The sequence below is a fragment of the Fragaria vesca genome, linkage group LG2, assembly GCF_000184155.1.
Source record: "Fragaria vesca subsp. vesca linkage group LG2, FraVesHawaii_1.0, whole genome shotgun sequence".
NCBI lineage: Eukaryota > Viridiplantae > Streptophyta > Magnoliopsida > Rosales > Rosaceae > Fragaria > Fragaria vesca.
This window is the reverse complement of record NC_020492.1, coordinates 3,930,596-3,944,944: the sequence shown is the minus strand read 5'-3', so window position 1 is coordinate 3,944,944 and position 14,349 is coordinate 3,930,596. Positions and strand designations below refer to the sequence as shown.

Sequence of the window (14,349 nt, the reverse complement as noted above, 5' to 3'; positions counted from 1 at the left end):
AGAGAGAGAAGCGAAGGAAACAATCCACAGTCATGTAAGGAATCTCCAACTTATCCCAATGAACAAATGTACAACCTTCATAATCAGCTTTTAACGAAGTGCAAGGAAACAGCTTTATAAAGATAGGAAACAAAGCAGAACAACATAAGAATCAGTAGTGCAGTCCTTTTTTATTATCTATGTAATTGTGCTTTGGTAAGCTGTCCTATGGAATAAACACACATACATGTAGTTGCATCCAGAATTAGGTTAACTGCTTCCTAGCCAAGATTTACTAGAGGTATTACTTCTCAGTAGCCCTAATATCTTCTAGGTCCACTGTTTAGATCAGTGTCAGTATCAAAAGGCCAAGAGGAAATATTATGTGTCCTTACTATGTAGACGAAAATGCATTAGAGCATTAGGCAGAGAAAAAGTATGTCGTTCATTAGTAACTAATGTGGTGGTCTTATATCCAAACTTATCATGCAGTGTGTCTTCTGAAAAATGACATTAAATTTTGTAGGGAACTTTTAAATACAAATTAGCCATTCAATATATTTCTTATAAGAGTTCTACTGCTCCACCTTATTATCTCTGAAACTGATAAAGTAATTAGAGTTCTACTACTCTAACATAACTCAAATTGTAATTTTTATAATTGATTTTATTCATGCACTAAGATTAAGCAACATACACCAACCGAATGAAGCAACATTAAGCAACTGTAATGATGTTGACACTATATTACTTCCTCACGATAATCTAAGAATCAAGACTTGCCTGCATGATAGCTTCCTTCAACTTTGAATGAAGGCGGGATGCTGAATCTTTCACATTCTTGGGGGGCCATATCTGCACTACAAAGATCCATGTTTAAGCAAACTACACCTTTGAAGGTTCAAATCCCCATAGTTTTAAATACACATAACAAAAGGTAGCCTAACTTTAGTAGATCAGTACCCCACGAAGATGGTAGAATTTAACAAATTATAGTAATCAAAGATAGAGAGGTAAGTTACGCCACACCAAACTCAGCTTACAAATTTACCATAGCACATTAAGCCTTTTATGAAGTCTACAACCTGGTCAGGCGATATAAAGGGGTTTGAAGTGAAATGCAATTTGGTAGAATGAACCCAAATATAATTTCCCCTCTAACTTCTATGTTGTTATTCTATGTTGATGTGTGGTTTCTGTAACCCATAATTATTTCTATTAGTTTATATAACTTGAAGTTGCTTCTACTATGCAATTCTGTGTCTCCTTGTCCATAATCTTGTGTTTGTATAAAATTTAGTTCAGTCTAAACTCCATGAACCCTAATAGCAGTTAAGAAACAATGAAGAACAGATATGGTAGAACGACTAAATAAAATTACAAAAAGAAAAATATAATTTCACCATTCAACAACAAAAAGTAAGCTTAAATCCATGGACTTCCAAGAAAATCGTACCGATGTTGAACATCCAGGACAAACATATCCAGCTGGGGCAGTATGCGAAGGAAAGCTCTTGATATGTGACACCAGGCAACTTGTATGTATAACATCTGCATTTAAATGAATAAAGTTCACCAAATTATTGATCTTTCAAATGGAAGAAAAGAAGTAAAACAGAATATGGCAACTATATATGCAAAGCACGTACGTAAGCAACCAAGCCGTGTCGTCTGAGAGCCCGTCCCCTCATCGAGCTCAACCCGACATAGGCAGCATTTAGGAGGCCAATCGTACTCTCCATCTATCACCCATTCTGAGTATGTACGAATCTACAAGAAATGAGAGATAAGCAGCAGTCATGCACTGAAAGAGCCAAAGACATGTAACAACCCCCACCCTGGTAGCACTTGAGCCATGGCCAAGGGTCCTATATGCCATATCTAGTTCTACTTTCCCACCAAGGCCTAAAACAATATCAAAGAACTTCAACTCACCAAACAAAGTCTAATAATTTCATATTCTTATAATTTACATGAACCTGTACGTTTCAATCTTCATGTTAACTTTGGCTTTGCATATACATTTATGTTCAACTCGTTCTCCCTCCTACGCGACTATAACTAAACTTATGATCAACATTCATCCTGATGATTGGTGACACCTCCAATTCGACCGCGACTGTGTTCATAAAAACGTCGAGAACACCCTCACTGTAAATATAATCGAATCTAGAAGACAAAATGAACACATACAAATCCAGGCACATCAAAAATTGACATCACAGTGTGACCACATAATCAATATAGAAATCAAAAAAAAAAAACTGACCACACATATTTGATGCTCCGGAGCACATATGCATTCTCCACACACCGGAACCTTGTGCACGAAACAATAAAGCTTGGTAGCCTGAAACATCAAAATCCCCAATTCAATTCAAATCACAACCTTTACAGATTGAATCGGAGCTTCAGTCATGAACAATTATCTAAACTACTCCAATTCACAAGTCAAAATGCCGATACCGGAGCCAATCCACAAGCTTTCCGGGATCGGAAACTAAAAAATCCGATCCGATCTAAATCTCAAGGTTCCGAATCACGCGTCTTTTATACGAAATTGAATGAAAGAAAATGAAATTGCAGCGTTGATTGGTGAGAGGTTTACCTTCTTGCATTTGCAGACGACCATTGCATGAACTGAGTCGGTAGTCGCCGGCGTTTACGTGATCGGAGAAAGCTTCAGTGAGTTACTTCCGACTCTGTTTTTGTTTGCCAGCTCTCTCTCTCTCTCTCTCTCCCGCATCAGACTTGTAGTATTTGCATTTAGAGATCCGTTTCTGATTTTCCTTTACTCCTTATTTCTCTTTGCCTTGTTATTGTAACTTTCTTTTTTTTGTTCTATATGTTTTTATTATGGTAAATCCGTTTGTTTTACCGTAGGGGAAAAAGGTAAATAACTCCAAAATGAAGACTGTTGGTAAATAATTTTCAATCTTTGACACCCCGACAGATATGGCATAACTATTCCAATAACAACTCGCCACATGTACAACTAGAAGTAAGCTTGCAAGAGTGGTTTGGTATTTCATTTCATTTTTGTGGTTCTTTTCTCTTGGGAAGAATCCCTGCAAGTAGCTTAGTGACAAAGCTGTCAAAGATTGTGAGGCAATGCATAGTTGGAGCCAGTAGCAGACTTAAGATTTTATTCATATGGGAGCATATTGCCATATTATCTATGTTTTCAACTTTCGACCCAAAAAAAAATATCTATGTCATACGTGTTAACATTTAGGTTAAAATTTGGTATGCTAGCTATTAGATCACTAGTTAACTCTAACATAAAAAAAACACAGTGGGTGTGTGAGCGAGGCTTGTCCCCAGCTAGGTCCGTAAGTGGTTTGAGCATTTCACATGTGCCGAAAAATTAACTTTTAGGTATATGAAGCTTTTAGAATACTGTTACAAAAGAAAATAACTGACACATATTACAACTATACATATTTGACACTTATTTCAACCAACTCAAAGAAAACATGTATAGTTTTAATGTTTGGGTAAATATTTTTCTTAAAATAGGATTTGATTGCATTAGATATCAAAGTTATAAATAGGCCAGAGTCTAACAGTGCTTACATTGGAATTCAAGGACAAACCGGATAGATTAACCTATCTAAGTTACAAATTAAACTAAGCAAGAATAATCTCGCTCTCTAAAGAACACATTTCAACTAGAATTATTCACCACACACACAATTCTAGTACAAACATCAACTAGAAGCATCTTATAAAGGCTCATAAAGAAAACACTTATAGTTTTAATGTTTGAGTAATGAACGTGATTTACGTTTATTACGAATCAGTGATTCATCAAATGCAGCGCTGAAATATGTATAATGTATGCAAAATGAAAAGAAGAAAGTGGACCGATCCACTTTCTTATTAAACGTATTGGGACCAATTAAGTTGTCCTGAATCATAAAACGTAGCTGTTAGGAATGCAAAGTTCTTAGGTAGAGTTGCTCTTACCACATAACGGTACGGCAGATCAATAAAAATACAAGAACAACATTTATGATCATTACATTTGGGCCAGTTTGGGCCGATTGTGGTCAAGTGCCCAAGTCTAAGTAGCCCAACCTAGAGACGATGTGAGGGGGAGGACTCCGAGAGCGAGTGAACTGGTTTTTTGAATTTGAAAGTGAAACGATTGGGGATCATCATTTTGATTCCAAAACCTTCAACCCCGTCTTTTTCAAAACCACCTTCCCTCTATCTCTCTCTCTCACTTCTTCAAATTTCAAAAAACCCTAACCACCGTCGCTGCCGTCAGCCAGTCCCGCGATGACAGCTGTCCCTCCGCCGTCCTCCGGCCAAGAGCTCTCCAACCCGCCCACCGACGGCGTCTCCAACCTCCGCTTCTCCAACCACAGCGATCACCTGCTCGTCTCCTCTTGGGATAGGGTACGCCCTCGCCTCTCTCTCTAGCCTCTCTCTCTCTCTCNCNNCNNCNNNCNCNTCNCTCNCTCTCTCTCTCCCTCTCTCTCTCCTCTCTCTCTCTCTCTCTCTCTCTCTCTCTCTCTCTCTCTCTCTTCTCTAATCTCTCTCTCTCTCTTCATCTCAGACCGTCCGATTGTACGACGCCACCGCCAATGTGCTCCGCGGCGAGTTCAGTCACGGCAGTCCCGTCCTCGATTGCTGCTTCCACGACGACTCCTCCGGCTTCAGCGCCAGCGCCGACAACACCGTCCGCCGGTACACCTCCAAATCCCTAATTTTTTTTCCTGTTTTCCTTGACCTATTTCTCAAATCTTATGCTTTTCTGTGTATGATCCATGACTGCAGATTCGTCTTCAACTCGAACAAGGAAGATATAATAGGAAAGCACGATGCGCCGGTTCGCTGCGTTGAGTACTCGTATGCCGCAGGTCTGTAAATTTAGCTTCATTTTTAGCTTCCATTGTGTTCCCTGCGAAATTTTGGTGCCGGTTTTTTGTTGAGATTTGTCTCTAAGATGCTTCAATTTCGTAATGTGCTTAGTTGTGTGTTGGTAGTGTGGATGGAGTTTGAAATTTATTGCAATTTTGATGCTTCAATTGGTATATTAGAGTAATCACATTTATATAAGTTGCCATGTTTTCTGCGAAAATTCGGTGTTGATTATTGTTGAGATTTGTCTCTGAGATGCTCTAGTTTTGTAATGTGCTTAGTTGTGTGATGGTAGTGTGGATGGAGTTTGAAATTTATTGCAATGTTGATGCTTTAATTGGTATATTAAAGTAATCACATTTATATAAGTTGCAAACCCTAAGAATTTGTTCTCTTTAACTTGAAAATCCCGAATTTGTGACCTAGTTTCCTGTGTGTTAATGTTATTAGGGCAACTGATCACCGGTAGTTGGGATAAGACACTCAAGTGTTGGGATCCTAGAGGTGCAAATGGACAAGAGCGTACTCTTATTGGGACTTATCAACAACCGGAGCGTGTTTATTCGCTTTCTCTGGTCGGAAATCGTTTAGTGGTTGCAACTGCTGGAAGACATGTGAATGTCTACGATTTGAGAAACATGTCACAACCTGAGCAACGAAGGGAATCTTCATTGAAGTATCAAACTCGATGCGTGCGCTGCTATCCTAATGGAACAGGTACCAATTCCTTTTTAACATTTCAGCTTCTAGAGTATATTCCATACCTTTTTTCCTGCATCTGGTAAACTTTGTCAAATGTCTTCGAAACTGTAGTACTAATACTGTTCTGTGTCTGTTATATGTAGTTCAGCCTTGATATAACACTACAGGGTTTGCAAAGCTTGGTTTTATGAGTCCCATGTGTGGTCATATATGCTTGCTGTTGGTTCTTTCAGGTCTAATTTTTGGATTACTTTTTGTAGGTTATGCTCTTAGTTCTGTTGAAGGACGGGTTGCAATGGAATTCTTTGATCTCTCAGAGGCCAGTCAAACCAAAAAGTATGCTTTCAGCTCTTACACAATATAAAATAGTTCAAAGCAATCCTTTAGATTTGTTCATGTTTCCAGTTTCATGGCATCTATATTTCTTTCTTAAATAAGCTGAGAACACCTTACATAGTATCCAAACACTAGGTATGAGTAATTGTTGATATCTGTACCGGAGAACCTAGGGTATGACTAGTGATTTTCTCTATATAAATCAGTCCGCTATCAGCAAAAAGTGTTTTCTGTGAGTTCACCATAGACTTTATTGAGCTGTTGTCTATGCTTATGTAGCTTTTAGTCTCTCCTGTTTAAATAACTATGGCATTCTTGTCATTCTGATTCTGTGCACTGGTTTTTGGGTGGTTAACTGGTTTGAGTACAGGGGCTTTGTCATGGAACTTTTGTTTGGAAATACAGCCATGCTAAAATGTGATATGGAAACTTGTGTCTTTCATTATGATATTAATGGTACAATCTTGGTGCAGATATGCATTCAAGTGTCATAGAAAATCGGAGGCCGGAAGAGACATTGTATATCCAGTAAATGCAATTGCATTTCACCCCATGTAAGTTACTTTTTGCCTTAAAATGCTGTGTCGTTGGACTTTTGATTTTTTGTTATTTGTGTAATCCATAATGAGATGGGGCGAGTCTGTGTTTCCTGTTGTAATTGTTACCTTGTGGATGTCAGAGACTCAGACTAGTCAGTTTAGTTCATGGCTTCTTCTATAGTGGAATGGTTTAAGTTTGGATCCCATACGTAAGGGTCAGACTTGTCTCTGAATTTGAGAGCTGAGTTGAAAATCAGCTTCAGCTAGCAATCAGCTTATTTAGCTGGTAGTAGAATTAAAGTGTGAAGGATATTCTTCAACTAAATAAATTGACATGTGTGTATGTATTTTGATGAGTTGAAATATTCTGGCATATTATTTCATTGACATTACGAACTTATTCACTTATGTTAGAGCTGCACTTACAATATTTATAGCTGAGCAGTCTTTACTTGGTTTACACTTTTAAGTTGGATTTAAATTATTGTTCTTGATCTCGGTATGAATATAGGGGTAACAATTTGAGCTTTAAAATAGTGGTGGTACCACTTTCTTCAACTGGTTTACACTTTTAAGTTGGATTTAAATTATTGTTCTTGAACTCGGTATGAATATAGGGGTAACAATTTGAGCTTTAAAATAGTGGTGGTACCACTTTCTTCAACTCCATGTGCATGTTTATTAGTTATTTTTCTGAAATTCAACTGCAGATATGGTACGTTTGCTACCGGAGGTTGTGATGGTTATGTGAATGTATGGGATGGGAACAACAAAAAGCGGCTATATCAGGTAGCTACTTGCCTTAAATAACACTGATGTCTTGACTCACTACTCGAGAAATTAGAAAATGATAAATTGTTGATATGCTCTTTTTTCTTTTTCTTTTTTTTTTGTCTTCCAGTACTCCAAGTATCCAACAAGCATTGCAGCTCTTTCTTTTAGCAGAGACGGCCGCCTGTTGGCTGTGGCTTCGAGTTACACTTTTGAGGAGGGAGAAAAACCGTATGGGCCTGCCTCCATTTCTCCATCTAAGAATATCAGTATATCAATTTTATCAGTTCATTTATTAATCTAATGTGTCATTTTTTTCATCTTGCAGTCATGAGCCAGATGCAATCTTTGTTCGCAATGTCAATGAGATAGAGGTCAAGCCAAAGCCAAAAGTCTACCCTAATCCGCCGGCATAATTGAAGTTGTTGCAGTAATTGAAGAAGCTGAAATTGTAGAATTGTGCGCTTCGTTTTAGTTACTGATAATGTATGAGGTTTGTTTGGCGCTGTAGGGTTCTTATCATGTAATGCTGAAGTGCCGATGGTATACTGAGACTTTGCCATCTGCATACAAAAACTCCTCACACTGTTAGAACTTAGAAACTATGATACCTATGTATCGTGATTTATATGTTTTCATCTACATAGCAAATGGCTTGGAATCTCTTCCAAGCAATTGTTTCTCAAACCAGCAGAGTTTAGTGACTTGGTGTTGATTCTGATATCAGCTTTTTCTTGTTCTTCGACTCACTGGCGGCAAGTTTATTAGATTTGATTTTGGCAAATTTAAGTGATATCATCAGTTGATAAAACTAGGCACTTGCTGATAGACATAAATGGGGACTGAGGATTAACACTCACAATTAGTTTTGCATGGCCATCGATGGAACTCGTAGATCACTGATGACGTGTGAGTAGTGTGAAATATCGCCTTAGTTCTTTGGAACAAATTATTACCATTGCTTAGAATATGACAAGTATCCTATTGATTAATGCAAACCCAGCCAGCAAAGCAACAAGCTCTACAATGTTCGCAAGATCCAAACATTAATACTACGTACATGTCAATGTCCTAGCTAGCTGAACTGCACAAACTGGGAAATGCAGAACCCTTAAAATGCATGCAGACCTAAAACCTCATTTGAAATCTGACTTCTCCAAAAACAGCAATCCATTATTGGATTATAGGGAAAGAGAAGTAAAGACTGTAAATGATATGTTAGCTATAAGTAGAGAATTACTTGTGACCGACGGAGAGAAGCATACCATGTAATTAGCATGGTTTTATTACCTTCCAACTACCGCAAGACCATCCTACATGATTAAACCTCTCACACTAGCTAGCTGCATATATATTCACACACACATCTCTCTCTCTTTTTCTCTCACAGTTTTCTAGCTCTCTGGAAAGTGGAAACTATTCTCGCTGCAGCCACCAGGTACTCTCAGGCTCATCCCATTTTGAAATAAAGTAAGTACTTTAGCACTTGGATTATCTTTTGGTATTTTCCTGTACAAGTTATAATAATATGATACAAAGATCTAGCTAGCATACTTTTATTTTCAAATCTGTGAGCACAATTCTGATGGTTTACAACTTCTCTTGTGCAGAATTCTCTGTTTAAGTTGCTGAGGGTATTTTTGAGCTAGCTAGTCATATCAGAAGGTCTGAGTTGCTTAGAGTGATAAATTATAATACCTAAATTTTCATGCCAAGTACTTTTCTGCAAATATTATCACCACCTCAACCAAGTATCCTTTACCTGATTACTTCTAGTACTACCACCCCTTGAACACCAACTGAGACTAAGATTAAAGTTATGTTAGCATATATATATATATATATATATATATATATATATATATATATATATATCACCATGATAGCCCAAAACAAAAGTAAACAGGATTGTTCATGTGTTTAGAGCTTGTATAATACACTAGATTTCTGTTCACAATATTTTTTTAATTCTCAGGCAATATTTCTAAATTTCTTTTGTTGTTCAATCAACATTCGTATACTGATTTCTAAGAATTGCCTCTTTTGTATATTTCAGTCCTGAAACTTCTGTAAGGATGCTCGGGAAAGTTGTGTTCGTGTTGTTCTTGATCATTACCTCAGCGGCTGCCAAAGGTGGAGGACATGGAGGTGGAGGACATGGAGGTGGTGGACATGGAGGTGGTGGTGAACGTGGAGCTGGCTATCGAGGACGTGGAGGTGGAGGCAAGAGCAGCTCATCCAGTATCATGATGTCTACATCTACTCTGACCTCGACTATGCTTGGTTACATGGCCTTGCATTACTTGCTTATCAAAGTCCTTTGATTTCTATGGGAGCCGAGTTAGCTAGGAGTCTAGGACTCGAACAATCAATGTATGCCGCTTTATAAGGTTTATGTGTTGCAAGATGTTTGAGAATACTTTATGGTATGACTCATTTAATTAAGGTTTATGTATTTTTGACTATGCATATATGTGGTTTTCTTATTATGGTATGACTCATTTAATTAAGGTTTATGTATTTGTGGCTATGCATATATGTGGTTTTCTTAGAATTAACGGGGTTAGAAATTCAAAACGCTCTTTCTTTCGGTTCGCCGAGAGAACGACATAATGAAATGATCAATCACACCTGCTGTTTTGAACATTCACTACGATAATACTAGTAAACAATGAAAATTGAAAAGTGTGATCGTGGTTAAAACTAGACTCCCTCATCTCCAAAATCATAAAAAAAAAATTTAAGACATTATGTTTCAACTACCGTGATTACACTTGTGCAATGCTATGTATCATTCCATATATAAATCTAATTCAATATTTTCTCATGAAAAGCAATTGTTGGTGAGTCCCTATATCCCTTCCAAAGGCCTTGTAGTCCCTCGAGTTCAAAGTTGAATGGAGTTAGAGACAACTAATGTTAAATGGTTTCATCAAAAACAGAGAAACAGGATGTTTACGAGCAAAAATAAAAGCTGAAGAAATTACTGAAGGCCTCCTGATTCTATAAGTTCTATCTTTTTTGTGCTTTCATTTTTCGATAATAATTTCAGTCATTCAACATAACACTTACCAGAACTACCAACATATACAGCTTCAGAAATACATAATAACTGCTGCCTGATCATAAAATGGGACATTATATCACTGTCTTCGGCCAAAACCCAAATGCAGCCAGCTTCCAAATGGTAGTAGATACGGATGGAAGGAGAAAACCAGCTCAGACCTTCCTTTTCTATATCTTTGCAATGCTACCCTCATCCAATCACCTAAACCCAGAGGGTGATGCTTGTGGCCCTCTCCTCATAGCTCTTGATTGAGTAAGCATCTCATCGTAGTTCTGATCAATGAAAATCTCTTTTAAGAACATGCAGGCTTTATGCAACAAAAAGAATAATAAAACTATGGTAAAGAAGAAAGGTTTTACCCGTTTCTCAAATGCAGAATCACGCGAATCAATTATCTTGTCAACAAGCCCGTATTCTATCGCTTCTTGTCCTTGTAAATACTTAGGCCGCCGGATGTCTTTAGCAATTTCTTCCTTGGATTTCCCTGTTCCTTTCGCAAGCAGCTCAATGTAATACTCAGTGTTTGCATCCAGTTCCTTGGCCTGTTATAAGTTTGCACATAATGTATGAGAAAGAGTGAGAGGGAGAGGGAGAGGTAGTTCTGCACTTGAGGAAGTACCTTAATCCACATGTCAATAACTGATCCACTTGACCTGCTGACTTTAGGCAGATATAACTTTGCTGCAATTCAATATCATAACAGTTATCAGAAAGTGCAGAACTATGCCTAATATAACACCCTTTATGGCTTCCTTGAATGCATGATCAATTGTCAAAAGTAGGATAAATATCAAGAGGGGATCATACTGGAGGAGTTCGGCTGCACAGCACGAAAACCCTTTGTTCCAAGTGACAGAAGCAGTGCTGCTTGCCCATAGGCCATGCCACAATTCACCGTATACACATCTGCTTTGACATACTACATGCAAACATACACAGGTAAAACAAGAGCCGGTCAGATGACTGGCTTAGAGTGGTAAACTAAGAAGGTGATGTATTTGAATATTGTATAATACAGTACATTTCAATGGACGTTATTCTTACTCATACAATACAGACTAAATGTACTGAATATTGTACAGTATTCCAATATACTACCCTATACAGAATACAGTATGATATACAACGACAAATTACCATTTTGATTTGCTTGCTCATCTACTTGTATAAAGTATATAAATACATGCAATAGGATACCTCATAGAACTAATAATACTTACTTTCATCATGTCAGCAATGGCATATGCCTCAGTTTCAGATCCAACGCTCTCCATCTTCTCATTCTAAATGGCATCGACCAAATCAATACAGATAGGTAATATAATGCCTGCAAAATTCAAATGTATAAACTGAACTAGAATTACTAGTATGTCCAAAACTAACCTGTGTTCCAGAAGAATTTATGTACAAATATATAGGCTTTGAGGGGTTATCATAATCCAACCACATAAACTGAGCAACAAGAAGCTCAGTTACTGCTGGCACAATCTACAGAAACCAGAATAAAAGGAATCAGACCAAGTCGCCGAATGGGTACAACATCATGACTTTAAAAGGTTTATCCTTTCTGCCAGGAATCTAATGAAATAAACTTACCGGCATTCCCAGGTAGCAAATCCGAGCATCTAATAGTAAAGAAGGCAAATCCGGAGGAGCTGTTCGGGGTCTTCCGTATCCTCTTGCACCACCACGGTACATGCTCACACTCATACTATATTTCGCAGGGCCCTTTTCATCCATGCCCGACATACTCCACATCCCTCCATTGTTCAAATAGTTATTGGCGGATGAAATGCTATTCTGCAAAACCATTCTCACATCGAAAGACATGTATGTTTAGTTGCAATTTCACCATTAAATTCATGTCCAATCGAAAACATATTACTCCTCGTATCACCATTGAGCTACTTAGAAATGAATGCTAACCTCTGTAACACTTTCGGCCTGGCGCCTGGCCGGATTGTCTTCAGTCATAAACATGTCCATTTGGGAAGGAGAAAGCCCATACAGATATTGCGGCACATTCTTATAATTATCCATCACTACAATAGTGAACAGAATTGACTAAAGTTCAGTACTTTACACAAAACCATCATCAAAGTTTTCAACTTGTTGTCATCTCAAGCCATTTCCACAGAAACTAAACCCAACCCAATTCAAAACCCCACAAACCCAGAAACCAGAAACAATCTCTAAGCAAAATCCACAATTATATCTGATTCAATGAACCCACTTAAAGAACAGAACTATCAAATTGGTATCTCCGGAAATAAAAGAGAGAAGACTCACATCCATCTTTGAGGTTCTCTTCCCTGAACTTCTTGGGAACGTTGTTAGAAGCCATGGGAGCTACGGATTTGAAGCTTCTGGGAGGTGAGACCCTTCTGTGTGGAGGAGAAGAGAAGATCTTGGTGCCATGAAGAAAGGTGTTTGGACAAAGTAGAGAAGTGGTCATCGGAGAAAGAACTAGAGAGAGGTATCTGGGTTTTCAGGAGGGGGACAATATCGCCGGAGCTCAGATAGAGTGGTGTTTGGGGTAACTAGGAATTTCAAGTTTGGAAGCAAAAGAAGAGAGGTAGGGAGAAGGTTGAGGTTTCGGGGCGTACGTGATAGATAGGTGATGCTCCACCGAGAGTCCGAACATCCATATGGGTAAACGAGTACGGGTCTGATTCGGGGCTTTCCGGGCGTACCCGTTCAATAGGGACTAAACAAGAAAACAACAAGGGCGAGGAAGATTGTAAATCGGCTCATTGAGAGATTTTTATGTCCGACTAATAGGAAGTTAGGAACACATATTGGGTGAATCATGGGTGTTGGCCGTACTGCACATTAAAAAAAAAAAACTATGGTAACTTGATATTGACCATAATGTCTGTTGTTCTTTATTGGTTTGTTTTACCATCACGTGATATGGACACATTTACCCAAAAAATTTAGGGCCAATTACATATAAGTCCATTTGGAGACATTTTTTCTCACATAGATCCACCCCAACGTAAGTCCACCCAAGTCTAAATAAGGTTTTGTATTAAGTATTAAAGTTCAACATAATTACAGATTGCCATCCAATAAAAAAAATTAGATTTTCTCTCTTATATTTACAAGAATGCTACTAGTATAAAAAGTCAACAACCACTCTCATTTCAGAACAGTCTCCGGCCGACCTCCGGCGAGATTTCTGGCTGACCTCCGGCGAGGTTTCCGGCCGACCTCCGGCGAGATTTCCGACCGACCTCCGGCGAGGTTTCCGGCCGACCTCCGACGATGACAAAAATTACTACTACCAGCTATAAAAGCTACTACCACCAGCTACAAAAGCTACTACCACCGCCTACAAAAGCTACTACTGTGAGGTTTCCGATGAACACAAAAGCTACTACCACCAGCCACAAAAGCTACAACCACAAGCTACAAAAGCTACTACCACCAGCTACAAAAGCTACTATCACCGCCTACAAAAGCTACTACTGTGAGATTTCCGATGAACACAAAAGCTACTACCACTAACCACAAAAGCTACTACCACAAGCTACAAAAGATACTACTGAGCATATCAAAAACTACTGTCACCAACAAAAAAAGCTACTATCACCAGTTATAAAAGATACTATTAAGCATATGAAAAACTGCTACAAGGTAGAACAAAGCTACTGTCACCAACAAAAAAAACTACTACAACCAACAACAAAAGCTACTATCCGTAGCTAGAAAAGCTACTACAGCCAACAACAAAAGCTACTATCACCGACTACAAAAGCTACTACCGTCACTAACAAAAACTACTACTACCAGCAACAAAAACTACTACTACCACCAACAAAAGCTACTACCATCATAAATTAAAACTACTACTGTCAGCAACAAAAGCTACCATAATCTGTAATAAAAAGCTACTACTAAGCACAATAAAAGATACTACCAAGTATTACCAAATATACTCAATGTGTCAGGAAAATATACTATCACAGTATCGAAAATGTACTATCGCAGTGTCATAAATATACTATCACAGTTTTGAAAAATTATACTATCATACATAAGCACTGCCGCTGTGATGCATCTACTCCCTTACACATCACTCTA

The 14,349-nt window shown here is 38.2% G+C and overlaps 3 protein-coding genes across 3 annotated transcripts in view; 1 reads left to right on the top strand and 2 right to left on the bottom strand.

Annotated features, from left to right (window-relative positions):
* Positions 1–2,762, bottom strand: part of LOC101291188 (zinc finger protein-like 1 homolog) — a 4,927-nt gene extending 2,165 nt beyond the window's left edge. The window contains exons 1-5 of the mRNA XM_004289755.1: positions 2,588–2,762; positions 2,249–2,329; positions 1,629–1,749; positions 1,436–1,530; positions 763–834 (exon numbers count right to left, since the gene is read on the bottom strand). Of these exons, the coding sequence (XP_004289803.1) occupies positions 763–834; positions 1,436–1,530; positions 1,629–1,749; positions 2,249–2,329; positions 2,588–2,611 (393 nt within the window). The 5' untranslated portion in view covers positions 2,612–2,762. The remainder of the gene's footprint in view (positions 1–762; positions 835–1,435; positions 1,531–1,628; positions 1,750–2,248; positions 2,330–2,587) is intronic.
* A 1,370-nt stretch (positions 2,763–4,132) lies between these two features.
* LOC101290911 (mitotic checkpoint protein BUB3-like) lies at positions 4,133–7,880 on the top strand. The gene is made up of 9 exons (XM_004289754.1): positions 4,133–4,383; positions 4,544–4,674; positions 4,765–4,847; positions 5,299–5,565; positions 5,811–5,886; positions 6,360–6,440; positions 7,136–7,214; positions 7,327–7,427; positions 7,525–7,880. The coding sequence occupies exons 1-9, from the start codon at positions 4,264–4,266 to the stop codon at positions 7,610–7,612; spliced, it is 1,026 nt and encodes a 341-aa protein (XP_004289802.1). The 5' UTR covers positions 4,133–4,263; the 3' UTR covers positions 7,613–7,880.
* Positions 7,881–10,195: 2,315 nt separating this feature from the next.
* On the bottom strand, positions 10,196–13,035 carry LOC101315392 (ATP-dependent Clp protease proteolytic subunit-related protein 1, chloroplastic-like). The gene is made up of 9 exons (XM_004289753.1): positions 12,553–13,035; positions 12,190–12,305; positions 11,860–12,063; positions 11,647–11,751; positions 11,484–11,546; positions 11,071–11,182; positions 10,883–10,944; positions 10,623–10,805; positions 10,196–10,535 (listed from the first exon to the last, which is right to left on the bottom strand). Exons 1-9 carry the CDS (start codon positions 12,716–12,718, stop codon positions 10,461–10,463), a joined length of 1,086 nt encoding a protein of 361 aa, XP_004289801.1. The 5' UTR covers positions 12,719–13,035; the 3' UTR covers positions 10,196–10,460.
* Positions 13,036–14,349: the final 1,314 nt, after the last annotated feature.

Bases quoted from the DNA above. Each gene is read 5' to 3' on its own strand.
- LOC101315392 (XM_004289753.1), bottom strand. From the start codon at position 12,718: ATGACCACTTCTCTACTTTGTCCAAACACCTTTCTTCATGGCACCAAG. The intron at 11,752-11,859 runs GTAAGTTTATTT...TGGTTTCTGTAG, and splicing joins TTTGCTACCTGGGAATGCCG to ATTGTGCCAGCAGTAACTGA. The intron at 11,547-11,646 runs GTTAGTTTTGGA...GATGCCATTTAG, and splicing joins TAAATTCTTCTGGAACACAG to AATGAGAAGATGGAGAGCGT.
- LOC101290911 (XM_004289754.1), top strand. From the start codon at position 4,264: ATGACAGCTGTCCCTCCGCCGTCCTCCGGCCAAGAGCTCTCCAACCCG. The intron at 6,441-7,135 runs GTAAGTTACTTT...ATTCAACTGCAG, and splicing joins GCAATTGCATTTCACCCCAT to ATATGGTACGTTTGCTACCG. The intron at 7,428-7,524 runs GTATGGGCCTGC...TTCATCTTGCAG, and splicing joins TTTGAGGAGGGAGAAAAACC to TCATGAGCCAGATGCAATCT.